General features: G+C 37.3%; 1 protein-coding gene across 2 annotated transcripts in view; it reads left to right on the plus strand.

Annotated features, from left to right (window-relative positions):
- Positions 1-19: 19 nt before the first annotated feature.
- Positions 20-17,545, plus strand: part of FGD6 (FYVE, RhoGEF and PH domain containing 6) — a 110,112-nt gene continuing 92,586 nt past the window's right edge. For both annotated transcript variants that reach the window (XM_077772162.1, XM_077772163.1), the window contains exons 1-2: positions 20-204; positions 5,598-7,998. In XM_077772162.1, coding sequence (XP_077628288.1) covers positions 189-204; positions 5,598-7,998 — 2,417 coding nt within the window. In that variant the 5' untranslated portion in view covers positions 20-188. The remainder of the gene's footprint in view (positions 205-5,597; positions 7,999-17,545) is intronic.

Below are 17,545 nucleotides of genomic sequence, written 5' to 3' on the forward strand. Positions count from 1 at the left end.
GCGCTGCTGGGTCCCTGGATCCGGCAGCGTCCTTTGTGCGGCGCTTTGGTTGCGCCGCGGGACCGCCAGACGGAATGTGTGCCCAGGCAGAGAGTTTTCTCTTCTTGAAGAGAACTCTTGAAACAATGGACTGTAAGAGGAGCGTGGATTGAGGGGGGCGAACGGGAAAGCGAGCTGCACGGGGAATCATGACTTCTGCCGCGGGTAAGTGACGGCGCCAGCGCTGCCGCTGGAAAAGTTTCTAGCGAGCGCTGCTAGTCTTGGGCTCTTGAGCAACTTTCTCCACACGGAGGGCGAACGGTGTTCCCCCTCGCCTTTCCCGAGGGCTTTGGCAAGTGCGGAGCGGACGGCGTGTGTTGACCAATTTTTTCGTCCCTTCCTGCCGAAACGGGCTGTTTGGAAATCGTGTTTCTCTTAGGACCTCCCTTTAAACGGAGACCCGCATTGGGAGCTCTGCGCCAGGTGAATCACTAAATGTGAAGAGGGAAGCGTTTGCTCGTCTGTCCTAAAGTTTGGGCGACTTTGCCTTTGCGTATGAAAATAGTTCAGATTCCCATGTTAAGAAATCAGTTATTCTAGGAAAGGCCAGTGTTCCCGGGAGTGTTGAACTCAGCCATCAGCCGCCGCGCCGAGTCGCTTTGAACCTAATATCAACTGGAAACCCTGACCCTTATTCGATGGGAGAGGTTTAGACATTGTGACTCCTCTCCCGGTGGTTTTTCCTGTTACCTGAGAAACAGAGGAGTAGAATTGTCGATGGCAATGTTTTGCTCACCCTACCCAGTTTTTATGTTTTTTTTTTCCTGTTTCTACCTGGTTAAGTCTAAGCCTTATTTTCTGTCTGCCTCCCATAGTCCTTTCTCTTCTTTCGGATGACAAAGCTTGTATTTTTTTTTTTTTTACCTTTGTGTGAATTTTGAGCAGTTCTTGGCGTTGTATTTCTAAACGGTCTTAAGGGACAGTTCTTATTTTACAAAATGATTAGTAAAGTAATTGCTAATTACTATTAAAAAGCGCTTAAAAACGCTTTATAAGACTCTTAAGTTAATTTTTAAACCAGAACTTAATAATGCATTAAGTATTGTGGATTTTTTTTCTTTATGCTTTTGCCCACATTTAAAGAAAGAAGAACACTTCATTAGAAATTTTATAGTACAATAGTGTTAGGCTTCCCCTCAAAGTTACTTTTAGAATCAGCACATAAGTATGATTAATTTTTATTTGCTTTTCTTGGCATTTGTTTCAAATTTCTGCAACTTGAAGCTGTCAAACAGCGCTCGAAATGTTCTGACTTGTATTATTTTAAAATCACAGATATATTGGAGTTTTGCATTGCTAGGTGTAATCAGATTACAGCTCACAAGGCAAAAAGTTATTCCAGAAGATGTTGTGGATCTTTCCTATTTAATGTTACATGTATGTATAGGAGATATGTTATCATACACTGTTAAAATTGTGTATAAACTCTCTTTTCCTTACCAAGGGGAGACTTTCTACACTTGAGGTGAACTGTTTTCATCTTAAATTTCTGTACCTCACCTTTTAATTTTTCTTTATCACTGACCCAGTCCACATAATTTAAATTTAAAGCAGTTGGAAATTTAAAAGCCTTGCCAGCCATTTTAGCTCTCCCCTCCTTTGGAGTATCAAGCATTTAAAATATTCAGACCTTAAATGTATCATTTTCAACTCTAGTTCTAAGAGTTTATAATGAACAGGTACAGAAGCATTTAAGTTGACATTTAAGTATGTAAATCTGATTCAGGGTTCAGTCTGGAAGTTTGATTCTTATATTTGAATTACCGCAGAAAAATGCAAGCTACTTTTATATTTTATCAACTTTACAATGAATCCACAGACATTTTTGTGGTGTTTAAAAGAGAAACACTTCCTGTGTTTAGCTGAGTTAGTTGGTTTTTAGCATGGCTTGCTGAGCATTAACTACCTTTTTGTTCACCCATCTGCTAAGATTTTTTATAATTCTTTCTCATGTCTAAATGGAGAACATGGAAGAGAACTGGGGTTTTGTTTCCATTCTAGTCTTATAAAATTATGTGTTTATCATTCTTATAAGCCCTTTATGATGTTTTTTTGGTACAATAATCAAAATAATTAAAACATTAGGAATATTATTTGCAGGAGGGGATGTTTGTTTATACTGAATCTAATCTGACGTATTGGGATGGTTTGGCTTCATTTTTAAAAATAAAATGAATGTCGTAGAGCATCCAAGGTATATGTATCCTGAAGAAGCACTTTCTTTGTTTTTTTGCATCTGTGAAAGAGTAGCCCATAATAGAGATTTTAGAATTATTTTAATCAGTATATGAAAAGAGAGAGAGATAATTCTCAGTGTATATTTTGTATCTTTTAAAACATGTACAGCCTCATTAATGTGCTTTGCCTTTTAGCTGGTCCAGTGGCTAAGAAGGTGTGCACATGTGAAGCCATCTGTGTCTAACAGATGACGAGTGTGTTTGTAATAGTAAAATGGTACTAGTGCTTTACTTTCTTACCTTATTTTTCCCTGAAGCCAAACAGCTGTGTAAATAAAAGATTTGCTGCTTTGCTCTACAGCTTTTGGGTCTAAATGTTGATACAGTATTAAGATCCAAGGGTGCTGGGTTCATTTCCAAACATCATGCACTTATTTCAAGAGTGACATAGGAGCAGGCTGTAATATTATGACTTGTTATTTTTTGAGTTGTATTTCTTTCGAAATAGAGCCACTAAATAATCATAACAATAATAATAATAATAATAAAAAGGATTTTGTATATTGCTATACCAGTGACTTAAATACTTGCTCTTACACTAGGTGTTATATGGAAACCAACTTAACAATAAACTATTTTAAAAAGTACTTGCTCTTACTAATAATTAAAAACTCATTTAATAGTCCTATTGAAGTTGATTCCCGATAACTTTTCAAAATATAATTCTACATTTAAATGGGTATTGGTTTTTTTTTTTTTAAAGAAATTTTCTGTTACTGAGGCCTATTGAAGTATGTATGTGGCAGCCTTGACTATTCCCAGGCTCTGTTTTCACCATTGGGGACAGAGCATTGTGTCAAAATGCCTCCTCTCTTGGATCTTGCCTTCTAGTGGTAAAGACTGACAAAGTCATACTGAAGAAACATCATATAAGGAAAAGGGACTAGAGAATATAAGGATTTTCCTGAAGCAAGGATCACAGAAATTATAATCTCAGAATCATATAGGCGTTAGAGATCTGTTCAACGTCCTCATTTACAAGTAAGGAAACTGAGGCAACCATATCTTCACAAAGGCACTGAATTAGGTTAGCCGGCCGGGTTGTGTTCATCTGCTTCCTCCAATACACAGTTAACTAACAGTGGTAAACTAAAGTTGACAGTCATTTATTTTATTCAGTGAGTATGCATGGAAAGTGTTAGGTACATATGCTATGCTGTTTGTTAGGAATCAACCACAGCTGAGAGAGAAGAGGTATTTATGGTTCTTGGATGCTGACTTGTATAAAGCACATTTAAAGAAAATAGTAAAATTGTTACCAAAGAGTAAAAAACAATTTAACTAAAAAGCAAAAATTGATTGGTTAAGTGGCCCTGAAAGTTTTGACAAGGTTCTTAGATTCAGAAAGTAAAAGATTAGTTTGATAAGACTGGGTTTTTGTTTTTTGGGGTTTTTTTAGTTGTGGTAAAATACACATAGCATAAATTTTACATCTTTACCATTTTTAAGTGTATAGTTCAGTAGTGTTAAATACCTTCATGTTGCTGTGCAGCCAATCTCCAGAACTTTTTCCATCTTGCAAATCTGATTTTTTTAAATTCCTTCAAAAATCCCAGAGGTAAGATGTTAAGAATGGTTACAAAAATGAAATCAACATGACAGTGTGTCAGTTTTCATTATCTTGGGTAAGGTGGGAGGTTGGGAAGAGGCCTAGGGCAATTATACTTTCTCTTAAGACTAAATAGGTCAAGAGTTTAATTTAACAGACTATTCTAACAAGGTTTATCATCAGGCTTTGAATGGTTTTACAATTTTTTCTACTTAAAAGTAATAACATGTGTATTGAATAGCTAACTGAAATTGTATAGCTTTGGGAATTTGCATTGAATTATTTTGGAAGTATTTTTTTATTATCGTCTTTATTATGACATTATACCAGGAATTGAACGAAAAGGCACATATCATCATGTGCCCTTGGTTTGAGAAACTGATTGGTAAAAGGAAGTAGATCACCCTATTCTCTCCCTCTCTCTCTACCCACCCCCCACACTTTCATGTCATATCTTCCCAAGTGTTGTGACTAATTTCCTTTGTTGAAAAGAAAATCATCACTTAATGAAGTATCAAAGCCTCTGTGTATTCAAGTACTTAATGTCCAACAAATATTTTGAAAGATTTATGGTTTTTTGTTTTCAGTAAATTAAGTTTTTGTTAAGCATTAGTTCCTGTTGGAGGAACAAACATTCAGTGCAAGAAATATAAGATAAAATATTTTTACTTCAAGTCTCCTTGGGGAAATGTGACTAGGTAATAGGTGATAGTTTAGGTGGAAAAACTTAAAGAACTTTAAAAAAATACAGATATTTGGGCTCTGTATATCTTTATTTTATAGGTCTTTTGTGTGAGGCTGTTATTAGGTACCTTTAGGCTAGGACCAGGTCTGTATAAATCTAGCATTGTATAATAGGTATTTATTAAGTCCTTTTTATATAATGTCAGGGGAAGATTGCTACAATTGAAATTGTGGTCATCTTTGTGTGTGTGTCTGTGTGTGTGTATGATTATCTTTTACATGTACTACAATAGTCATTATTAATTAAGGGTACACAGTATATTCACATGTAGAACTTAAAAGAAATACACGTGTCCAGGCTGTATTCCCAGAAACTCTGATTGATTAGACATGCTGTAGAACCTATACACATGATTTTTAAAATAATAAAGCTCTGTGAAGGATTATAATGAAAACTACCAATGTCAATTTCTGTACAGAGAAATCCAACTTTATAATAAATCAAATAATACAGAAAAATTACTTTTGTTTTTAAGTTTGGAAGATTTTTGATTTCTGTATTCCTTTTTAAGAGAGTTTTGGGATTCTAGTGAGCTAGATCCTTGAGAAAAAACATTTAAACAACTCTTATGGTATATCATTGAAGTTGAAGAATACTACTGCTTTTTGATAGGCAAACTTAAAGAGTTCTATCTACATATAATTAGGCAAATTCACTCACTTGGCCTTCAGCAAATGAAGTGCTTTCTTCTATAAGGGTCCCCAAAGCAGAAGCCAATGATTTAATTTAGTGTCTACTGAAGATACGGTAATCTGTTCCAGAGTTAAAAGAAAAATTGTTTAGGACTTGCTAAGTAATGTATACTCTACCCAAAGCTTCGTATATTGGAATTGAAGGACAGTTTAAGGAATTTTCAAGAGTAACGTTGATTCTTTAATGTAACATAGTCTGCCTAGTAAAATGTAAGTTCACCATATTGTCAAAAAAAGTAAAAATGTTATCAAATTTAATCGTTTATCATCTTTTGCTTTGGGTTTTGGTCTTTTTTTTTTTTTCTGTCATCAAATTATTATTTTTTCCTTTCTAGAGATTAAGAAGCCACCAGTGGCCCCTAAGCCAAAGCTTGTGGTAGCAAATAATAAGCCCGCTCCACCTCCTGTTGCGCCTAAACCTGATATTGTGATTTCTAGTGTTCCACAGTCAACAAAGAAAACCAAACCAGCAATAGCCCCAAAACCGAAGGTTCTGAAGGACTCACCTGTTAGAGACATTGGGCAGTCAACATCAAGGAAAAGCATTGTGAACCTGGAGGAGCATAACCAGGAATTACCTGAAAATGCTGATAACTCTAATTGTAAACATGTAGGGCATCAGAGCAGCGATTATATTTTACCAATGTGTTCCTGTAATTCTCAGTGTATCCATAAACTTGGGAATAGAGAACATTTGTGTGTAAAGCAGCTTATCTTAGAGCCCCTGGAAATGCATGAAAATTTAGAAAGTAGTAAAATTGATGAGTCCTCTTCAACTATAAAAACAAGGAGTAAATGTGATTCTAACTTTGAAAAAGTCAAGAGCCAGAGTGGAGTAGTTTTAAAGGCAAATGTCCTGGAAGAGAAGCTCAAAGATGTTTTAACACAACCAGCATCACCTTTTATTTCCCTACAGAAGCACAGATCCACAGACAACCCAGAAATGAATGATGGCTATAATTCCAGCAGACAATTCAGAATTGAGTTTGCAGATTTGTCACCTTCCCTGTCCAGCCTTGAAAAAGTTCCTGATTATCATCACTGCCACCTACAGCTTCCTAGGGATGAAACTTATCAGCATAGCAGTGAAAAAAGCAATAGTTGCTTTCATTCATCTGAACAAGAAGCTCTGGAAAATGGTAAAAGAAGTACTTTTCCATCTTCAGATGGAATTAGTAAGAAATCAGAAGTCAGAGATCTTGGTCCCTTAGAAATTCACCTAGTACCATATACCCCAAAATTTCCAACTCCCAAGCCCAGAAAGACACGGGCTGCTCGTCTATTACGCCAAAAGTATATAGATGTTCCGAGTGACAGTATGGAAGAACCAGAGAATTTAGACAGTACCCCTTCTTGTCTTTTAGAAGCTGGTTTGAAAAGCAGTAAAATTGGTGTTCTTCATCAGAATGTTTTGTGTAACCAGGAACAAGTAGACAAAGTAAAGCCACGAAATAAAAGTGAATTGAATGTGGATTCCAACAGTGACAGACAAAATTTAGTCAGTCCACAGAAAGCTATGTGTCATGAAACATCTTCCTTTGAAAAAACAGAAACAGATTCTAATTTGAGTTCTGACCTCAAGACAGTAGATGGTTCCAGTGTGTCCCTTGCTGTGGACAAAGGGACCAGTTTTATAAGATGCAGTACTTTATCTATGAGCCTCCCTAAGCAACTCAAATTAACTTTCAATGAACATTTGCCTACTGCCTGTAACCCAGGAGTGTCTGCCCCTCAAATACAAAAGGAATCTACAATAAAAGGTGAAAGTTCCTCAAGAATTGTCCCAAAAAAACCTCAAAGACACAGCTTGCCTGCTGCAGGAGTACTTAAAAAGGCTGCCTCAGAGGAGCTTGTGGAGAAAAGTTCTTACCCCTCAAATGAAGAAAATAATTCAGAGAAGGGTCTAGAGAGAAATCACCTTCGGCATTTATGTGCCCAAAACCATGGTATGTCGTCCTCTTTTGATACGACTAAACGGACTTCAGAAAAGCCAGTGTGGAAGTTACCTCATCCTATTTTACCCTTTTCAGGGAACCCAGAATCCTTAAAGTCTGTCACCGTATCATCAAATAGTGAGCCTTCAACTGCCATGACTAAGCCTAGAGCAAAATCATTATCTGCTATGGATGTGGAGAGGTGCACTAAGCCTTGCAAAGACTCTCAAAAGAAAAACTCTTTTAAAAAGTTGCTCAACATGAAACTATCCATCTGTTTCATGAAGAGTGACTTCCAGAAATTTTGGTTCAAGAATAGCCAAGTTGGAGATACAACCACAGGCAGCCTCTCAGGCGGGGAGCGGAAAGGGATTGAAAGTGATTGGCATGGCACATCTGTAGGAGAAAAGAAAAGTAAGCCCATCAAAGCATATTCTGCAGATAACTACAGCCTAGACTCCCAAAAGAAGAGGAAAAAGTCTCGGGGCCAGATCAGTGCAGCAAATGGACCAAGAGCTGACTCTTTGGATGACCAAATGCTCTCCAGGGAGTCATCATCTCCAACACCTTGCAAATCTATGACAAGTGGCTGTGCACCAGAGTATGAAAATATACGCCATTATGAGGAAATACCAGAATATGAAAACTTGCCATTTATTATGGCCATAGGGAAAACTCCCGAGTTAGAATGGCAAAATTCCAGAAGCATGGAGGACACCGATGCAAATGTGTATGAGGTAGAAGAGCCATATGAGGCTTCAGATGCCCAGCTGCAACTTGGACCCAGACATCAGCATTCCAGGTAACACTTAGGTGCCAGACAGACACTGCGTTTTAACTGAAATTAACCTGTAGCAACCCTGTGAGATGGGGAAAAATCACTTGGTGAAAGAGTGGTTTAGTTAACCACATATTAAATTATTCCAAACTACAGTATTCTTTTATCATATAGCTAGAATGGATATTGTCAATGCAAGCTTGAAGTAGTTGAGTTATTTTAGTAGCTGATTCAAATAATTTGAAGTAGTGTAGATAGTACAAGAAAGACCTAGAAGAGCAAGTTTACAGGGCCTTCAAGGCACCAACTTAGAAGTCATAGCAGGAATGTAGGGGAGGAAATTGGCCAGTTCAATGAGGTTTATTTGTTAGGTGTAAGAATCTGTAAAGTTTGAAATCCGTGTATTTACCTATGGTGCCCTTGTCAGTTAAAACCTCTAAATTTGTAAAATTTCCTAATCTGATACTAGTTATTTTGCTTGTTGAAGACTAATTGCTGACTTCACATGGACATAGGAAAAATGCAGGAAGTGGAAAGGTACTATCTTTTCTTTCTCAGTTTTGTATATACACTTCCTACCTCTGGTATACCTACCTACTCTATCCATCCATCTAATTAAAACTTTGACCATCTTTAATGGTCCAGCTCAGCAACCACTGGCTTCATGAAGCTTTTATAGACCTAGTAGCAAGTGTTTATTTCCTATTCTAATCTCCCCGTTATGCTATGGAATCCTTACAGCCTTTATCTCTGTGTATTTTATGGTGTAATTATTTATTGGTATGTCTGATGTTCTGTTTTCAGTTTTAAGCTCCAAGAAGAGTTTGAGTCATATCTTTTTATCCTTCGTGAGGCCAACCAAGGGGCTTAGGAGGGATGAGTAGATAGATGTTGGTTGGATGAGAAAATGAATAAAAAGAGGCAAAAAAAACAACCACTGCCGCTGCTTTTTTCTCTCTGTAGTCACAAAGAGGGGCCTTTGCATTGCATTTAAAGTGTTTTGTGTTTAACAAAAAGCACGTAGACCCTTTTTGAAGTCTTCATGTTCTTAGGTCACTAACCTCAAGCCTTTGAGTATTCAGATCTTACAGTGGGACTTTTGTAGAAATATTAAGATATATGGCACATAGTAGGGGCTTAGAGGATTATCAGGAGAACTGAATAAATAAAAATGTCAAGCAAAATCTTAGCATACCAAGTAAAATTGTTCCAATTTCTTTCAGCTTTCACATGCTCTCCTAACATTTTTCTTTACTCAAAAACGCTGTTCTTCCTACTTTGACCCATAAAAGACTTAACCTGCCTTGCCTACCTTTGTCATAGCTGACTCCCTTCTGTTTACAGCTGTCTACTCTGAATGTTAGTTAGTACCTAGGCAAAAGCCTTTTTCTTGGTATGAATATTTTGACAGAGAATTGAAATTAAGTATCCAACTTAAAAAAAATGTGTATTCTCATGCTTGCTCTTCTGGAAGCAGTTTTGTTGGTATTGCCCTCCTTTTAATATTCTTTTGTATAGTGTATGTCTGTCTGTGAGGAAAGGAAATTAATTTGGCTTCTTTATGGTATACTATCACTAGCTAAGATGAAATTTTTTTCTTGAAATTGGAGGTTTGGCCGTCTCATTGGCCCTCAGGCTTAAATCCCGAGGATTTGTCATTATCGCTAACACCAGCTGTAAACTTCTGGAACTCAGCCTTTTTCTGCTATGTTTCTTACGCAGGGCGCTGCTGCTCTGGTGGTGGTGGGAATCCAGGTTGGAAGGGGTTAATGTACACAGCCAGCCCATGCAGCTGGATGGCATTCTTAAGGAGGGTTCTTTCTCAAGGCCACAGGAAACTGAGGGCGGCTTTGGGCAGGTTACAGGCTGTCAAGTAGGGCAGCCTGGTGAAGAGTGAGTGAGCTCTGGTTTTGCATTAGCTTTCCACAGAGATTTTTGTTTAGGCCTGGAGCAGGGAGCCAGGCTTGAGACTTGAAATGTGCCAGCTGAATGAAAAGCCTTCAGTCATAGGGTCAGACTGACAGCTTTGCCTGGGAGGTTTTACCTTTTGTAAAAAACATTGAATAGGCAGAGAAAGCAAAATCCAAGTCTTCATGAGGAGGATACCTGGATACCCTAAAATAAGGTAAATGAGAAGTGACATAGTTTCAGGTGAGCTGAGTGGATCCAATTGGAAATCCTGTTTGGTAGTCTAGCTGTTGAAAATATATAGACCTCTGCCTTGCAGTAATTAAAGTCCAACCCAATAGGGTTCTAAAATGATAAGAAAAAAATGCATTATGAACCCTATGTAAGATTATTCTGCTGGAAGGAGTAAAAAAGTGTCTTTAACAGTTTCTCTATCCTCAGGGAAGAGATTCTGGCTCTTTCAGAGGAGATTGGTTCACAGAGACTTACTAATTTTACAGAGTCCACACATATATATAACCAACTAGATTCTGGATTAGTAAACAGACACTGTCTAGCTTGGTGTGGCTCATATGGTCACCTTTAGAAGACAGATGTTTCATGAATCCAACAGCGTAATATTTACTAATTCATAACATGTTTGTCATTTATCAGAAAATAATTGTATGCAGTCCCCAGTTACAAATAGGATTGTATTCTAAAAGTTTATTATAATTTGGAATTTAGAGTGTATTGTCCAGAGAAACAGTTTTGGAAACATTGGTAAAGGACACAGTTTAGCACCCAAATTATATTAACTGGTACTGTACTGGCTTCCACTTCCCTTATCCTGGGTGAACTTTTCCTCTCAGCTCCTCTTTGTGCTGAGGAAGGAGCATCGGCCAGGGTGGGGTTGAGCACCACCAAGTCAGAGAAGCAAATCCACTGGGTCTGAGAGGCAGTGTTTATGGAAAGGGTGAGGTGACTAAAGAATGAGGAAATTGGGGGCTGGGTTTGCTTTGAGAAAGACTGTAAGGCATTGGGAGTGATAAGGAGAAGGGAAGGACTGGGTGGTTGGGATTTAGAGTGCAGTGGATTCTTTCCCTCCTTTCTCCTCACTATTCCTATCCCTCCTCTCTTTCCCTCCCCATTCTCCACTGCAGGATTCTGCTAATTGGGTTTTTGACCTCAGGGAAGAGTGATTAGAGGAAACTGGAGGAGGGGAGTTGGCTGCTGTAAGGAGTGGCACTAGGAAGCCCTCCAGCCAAGAGGAGTGAATAGCCAAATATGAAGGTAAAGAATGGTGAAGGGAATTTCCGTGGCCTTAGAAACTGTAGCTTTAGGTGTTCCCAGATTGGTCACCATTTGCTTACTGCTTTGGGTTCTCAAAAGCAGTTTTGTTGGGAGCAAGATTTGTGAGAAACTCTGGAGCATTCTGGTGCCTTTTGGGTATAGTTACGAGCTCTTCTACCTGAAATGTTTCAAACATAATTATCCTAAAATACGTAGCAGGCAACAGGCCTTTCTCACTGGCATGCAGGTTAACGAGTGTTTATTTATTAGTATTATTTAAGAAGTTTGATTTTCATAGGGAAGTTTGTAAATTTGGGCTTTTTAATATTAAAGACTTATAGACAAATCAGCAAAACAATAGTATGCCAATATGGGAATTTTCCTTTTGAAATTGTAGCGGATTTCTTAACTCTCTAACCAAGAAAAACTTTCCCTGGAAACTTTCAAGCTTTTTCCTCTGTTGTTTAATTCTTTTTATAAGCACTTCAAAGAAAATGAATGACTATTGGGTTTTCTTTGGTCACCTAGCAAGCCCTCAGTTTCTTTTTTCCACAGTATTGACCATATGTAAAGCACTGTTCCTTCAAAGGTAAAAGGAGGGTGCCTACTTGCCAGAGTGTTTGTCCAGTGAGGCAGCAATTACAGGGCAACATGGTTTTGTGATTCCAAGCTCTGAGTTATACCCCAAGTAAGGTATTAAAGATGACTTCACAGGGCACCTGGCTGGCTCAGTCAGGGAGGAACATGTAACTCTTGATCTCAGGGTTGTGAGTTTGAGTCCCACATTGGGTATAGAGATTACTTAAATAAATAAAATTAAAAAAAATAAAGGTGACTTTACAGATGTGGTAACACTTGGACAAGATTGAATTTGGCATTTAGGAGGTCATTTTTTATCCTTGATAAGAACAGTGTCAGTGTTGGTCTAGAGGAAGAAGCCCGATTGCAGACTGAGGAAGATTTCAAAGAGAGGAAGTGGAATCAGCCAGTGTGGATGGCTGTTCCTTGAAACTTTGCCCAGAAGTCCCCATCACTTGACAGGTTTGGGTTTATCTTTTGGTTTTCCTCAGGCACCAAGATTCAAAATAAAATAAACTTCAAAATAATTTCTTCTTAATGAATAGACCCTCATTTCTGATGAAGGAAAGTGTTAAGTTTTTTGTTTGTTTTCTCCCAGTTTAAACACAAAAATGGACTTAATGTGCTGACCAAATTACAAATCCATCTAAAATCCTGTTACAGCTTTTGTGTTGTAAATCATCAGACCCAGTCTAGAAGATCTCTCTCTTGGGTTGCATTTACCATCTGGTGGTGGCGGTGGATTTTAGTGTAATGATTAAAGTATGAATTAATAGCCCTAATAAGCATTTCCATCTTATTGTAGCACTGATAAGATTATTCACCCTTTAGAGGGTAAGGGTTAGGACTCTTATATCTCAACAGAAGCTTTTTACTTGGAGTTATTTACAGCATCAGCTCAGGAAATATCAAACATTTGTATGGCTCTTTAACTTTGGCTTTTCTTGTGTTGGAATCAAACCACACAGTTTTGGCAAATCTGTTTGTTTACATACTTACCCTACATTTGAAACTGCAGCTAGAAGCATTGGATTTTATTTCTTGGCAATAAGGCTTTTCTTTTTTCCTTTCAAATTAATTATTACCCATTAGTGAAATTGCAGTATTTTTTCCAGCTCTATCACTTTGGTCTCATTTCTTGCCAAAACAGATAAGTGATATTTTATCAAACATGCTTTTCTGTGGTAGAATGTCACTTTATACTTTTAGATACATATTTTAGGTCAAGAGAGAGAAGAACAAATATCCTACATTGTGATTGTGTGTACACACACACATATACACACACATCCTGTCTTGGTAAAAATGCATTGTTTCGAGATAGATGATATTTGCACATTTGGGTGGGTCACATTTTTATACATGATTGTTTTTCCAATCCTGGATTTTTATGAAACTTTTTGAATAGTAAAAATCTAAAAACTTTGTAATTTAGCTAAAGATATAATTTTGCTTTTTTAAAAATTACAGTCAGTTACATCAGAGAGACAAATTGCCTTGCAAAATGAGCTTCTGACCTATTTCATAGAAAACATTCTCAGTGTGAACATTTTGGGAAAGGACACCTGTGGGGAGGGGACAAGGATGCCCTTCGTTGTTTTCCTAAACATTTTTAATTCCCATAAGTACCTGATAGGTAAAGATAATTTGAAAATCCATCAATCTGTAAATGGATTAAGCCTGTTAATAGGATGTTTGGAACTCCATGCATTTTTGTAGTAGAAATAACTGTAAGGTCTTAGGTTCTCAGCCAACACATAAGAACTTGTTTAGCTTCTAATATATGAAAAATGCAATGGAAATTAATTGCGAATTAGGTTGTGGCAATACTAAAACAGTGATAAAATAAGGTTTTTATAACTTTTAAATGCTAGTACATTTAAAAAATTTTTTTTAATGTTTTTAAATTTATTTTTGAGAGTCAAAGAGAGACAACGTGAGCGGGGGAGGGACAGAGAGAGAGAGATACAGAATCTGAAGACAGGCTTCAGGCTCTGAGCTAGCTCTCATCACAGAGACTGACACAGGGCTCGAACCCATGAACTGTGAGGTCATGACCTGAGCAGAAGTCGTGCGCTTAACCAGCTGAGCCACCCAGGTGCCCCTTAAATGCTGGTACATTTAAGGAGGTGTAAAGGGTAGTATGTTGAGGAACATATTAAGAAAGAAGGAACAGGATGAAGAAATGGAGAAGATGAACTTTGGCTCACCATTCCTCCAGGTGGTTCAGGGGAATTCCAAATCTAGGCTCATATTCTTATGCAGGGTAATGAGCATATTCATATTTCAGGCATTCGTAAGTAATGTCTGTGCTTTGTATATTACTTTTGTAAGCTTTTTCTGTGTTCTTCCAGACATTTCTTTTAAATGCATCATCTTTTCCTAGAATTACATAGATTAATTTGGTATTTAGGGCAAGTCCTTTATTAAAAAAGTAGACATGTTTATATGAGCCTATTTATTTTAATGCTTTTTTGAAACTGTATTAGTAGCAAAGTGTAGCAAAATGTGCCACAACTCAAAGAGCAGTTGTAGCACATTTGAGTGTAGGAAGCTACACAGAAGTAGATCTTTTTATTAAATACTGAGTTAAGTTCAAGAACTGCACTGCCTAGTTTCCTTTCAGTGGTATAGAAAAACTACTCTGGATTAGTCTGAATCTGGTAATCATGTTTGTGGATCTTCGAAGGGGAAAAAAAAAGTATTTGCAAATAGTTTTGACATCAGGCAGAGATAATCTGTCTTTGGAGCTATAAAACTTGGGTTGACCAGATAGACCATCAGAGCAGTAAAGTGTGATGATAGTATTTCCAGAAAGAACAGCTGTCTTCTGCAATTTTCTTTTGCATTTCTCAACCCTTCTTGTTTGCATGTATTATAGAGCCATCTTGGTTCCATAAAAGTGTGCGTTGGACTAAGGTTGTATTTGGTGTTATCATATACCCTTTTATACAAGAAGAAATCGAATTATGGTGATGGTGACTTCAGGAAAAATGGACAATTAAAATACAATGAGATTCGTAATTCTGAACCCTAATGTCCAAGGGTCTGTTTATTAGACTCTCCCATTTATCTAAGTATTTTGGTTTCTGCTTCAGGAAAGGTGAAATAATAAACACTGAACAAAGAAAATCAGTTCCTCCTGAATGTTTGGATAAAAATAAAAAGGAAAACAAACACATTTAGCCTTTTTCTGTTTGAAATGGTGTAACTGCTTATTCTTTAGCTCCTGTGGATTCCATTGAAAACTTTGTTTTACTCAGATCGTATATTTTTTTTGAAGTCAGTTTCCTTATAACATATTTTGACAAGCTGATATACTTTGGCATATGTGAGTATCATCTGAAACATTAGGAATTAAAGAATAGATTGGTTTGTAATAAATTTAGAATAACTCGTTCTTTTTTCTTTCCTCATCTGAGAAGCACTTGTGATTGAACTATTTGGCAATTGCAATTTCAAGTACAGGAAAGTTGGTATAATGTATACAGAAGGAATAATTGGTGACTTTTTTCCTGTCTTTCTCTTGGTCTTTAGATGTATCCGCAGTCACAAGTAAACGGAGATTTCAATTTAAATGAGTGGCTGTTTCACTTCTTAAATTTTCTTTACATAGTTCTGTTAGAAACATGAGGGAAAAGCACAGTTCCTCACTACTACCCTTTTAGGTTGTGGAAGGACTCAGGACTGGAGAGGGAAGGATGAATAATGAGATCATTCATGAGTCCAGATATGACTTACTTGGTATCAAGCTTGAGTGAGGAAACTTAAATGGGGACCTTTTGGGTAGTTTGAGAAATTTGGAAAGTCGGGTATGTCTTTTAATGGTTCTAGGTTAAATGTAAATTTTAGAACCAGAAGAGTCATTACAAATCATCCAATGCAGCCTTCTCATTCACTGATGAAGCCAAGCTCAGCAAGACATGCTGACTTTTTCCACATCACAGAGATGGGAAATTGCAAAACCAAGACTCCAACCTGCTCCTTCAAGATACCACATTACCCTTTTAATGCTGTTGTGGAACCATTGCAGAGAAAGTCAGCAAGATTTAGAAAACTCAAGTGATCTTAGTCGTTGCAAAAAGGTTTAGGTTTGCTTGTGACATTGCCTTTTTTCCTCAGTCATAACAGATACTGTTACCCCTATAAGGAAGGGGGGCTGCATACAGCTTATGAACACAGGATTATGTGGCTCCTGTTTTTAAGATGATTTCAGAGAGGTGAGGGCTCAAACTAAGCAGAAACTTTTTAGCTAACAAATACCTGATGCTACTAATATGTTAACAAAACTTCTTCCCTCCGGTATCTGACTCCCTATCAATCCAGTTTTTTGCCCACTTCACCAAAAGTCTATCAACCAGATAATATCAAAGATAAGAAATGATCTAAACATCAAATAGCACATAGTCTATGCTAAATAGTAATAGCTACTATTTAATCAATATTTCTGCAATGCCAGCCTTCATGCTAAGAGCTCTCTCGTAGTCCCTTCTATCCTATACAGTTATCTTCTTTTACAAATGAGGAAACTAAGATTTAATGAGGTTTAAGTAACTTGCCCAAGGTCACACAGGTACTGTGTAGGTAAACTCAGTGTGGAACCAAGTTCCTGAGACATACTGATTTTAAATCAGAATACGTTCAAATTGTTCTGTGCTGTGAGGCATTGGTTATGCCATTTTTTTCCCTTTTTATGTTTGATACTGGTAGAGGTCTGTGTATCTCCTATCCAGGGAACCTTGACAGACAAAATATTTCTGTCCCAAATTTGTTCACTATCTAGAAGGAAAAGAAAAGGACACCTGCAGTGATATGTATAGATATCACTGAGCATTTTCAGAGGCTCTAGATTTTTTGTGCAAGAAGAGCTCATTGGTTGGAAAGTTTTTATGGTTAGGAAATTGATGTTTCAGTGCTTGGAAGCTGAACTATTCATGCCATATTTGCATTTAGTCAAGTTAGTGGTGTTAAGATGGGTTCCTGTCATTTAGTACCATTTCATGGGGAAATTAATGACACAGAGAAGACTATGCATGTCTCATATTTTCCCACTGATTTACATGAAAGTTACTTTTTTAGCTATTATCACTATTCCTGATTTCATTCTCTGTCAAATACTTTCTGACCTTTAAAACACTGTAGTTTAATAATTAATTGCTCTTTATGGATACCCAAAGTAAATAATTTTATAAGGCTGAAATACCTTTTATAATAACATCATATCCTTATTATCCTAATGAGGAAAAAAACCCAGATTTAAATGAATGGTAGGAGTCCCCCCCCAACCCCCAGGAGGTGATAACACTCTTCAGTTGAATATTAGAGGAGGTAGGATTTCTGCAGTCTTGTGAATTATGAGAGGGCAAGACCTGGAAACTGGGCAAGAGAACACATTTTAGTTGGGCTGTAGACTGAGAGAATTTCTTAGATGAGCATTGCTAGTATCATTTCTGGAGCTACTGACCTAGGTCACAGTCACTGGCCAAGAGGCTTGTGGCATATACCTCCAAGGTGACACTGATCATGATGCCTCTGTGACTTTTTAATTTGGCATCTGTATTCATTCTGCCTAGGCTCAACTGAAATTAGCTAGTCTTATTTTAAGCAAATAAGTGCTGGAAATCATATAGAAGACATTTAAATTCCTTCTGTGCACACCCTGCTGGGCATTTTAACACTGTGTTTTGTATAAAATAATCACAGTGCTAATTACAGGCTTCTCTAAAGCAAGCCTGGTAAGTAAAACCTATACTTGGCTATGAAAGGTAGATATGTGTATATGAAAGAACTCAAACTATATTTCATTTGGAAT

This window comes from Crocuta crocuta, unplaced genomic scaffold (assembly GCF_008692635.1).
Source record: "Crocuta crocuta isolate KB4526 unplaced genomic scaffold, BGI_CrCroc_1.0 scaffold216, whole genome shotgun sequence".
NCBI classification, from domain to species: Eukaryota; Metazoa; Chordata; class Mammalia; order Carnivora; family Hyaenidae; genus Crocuta; species Crocuta crocuta.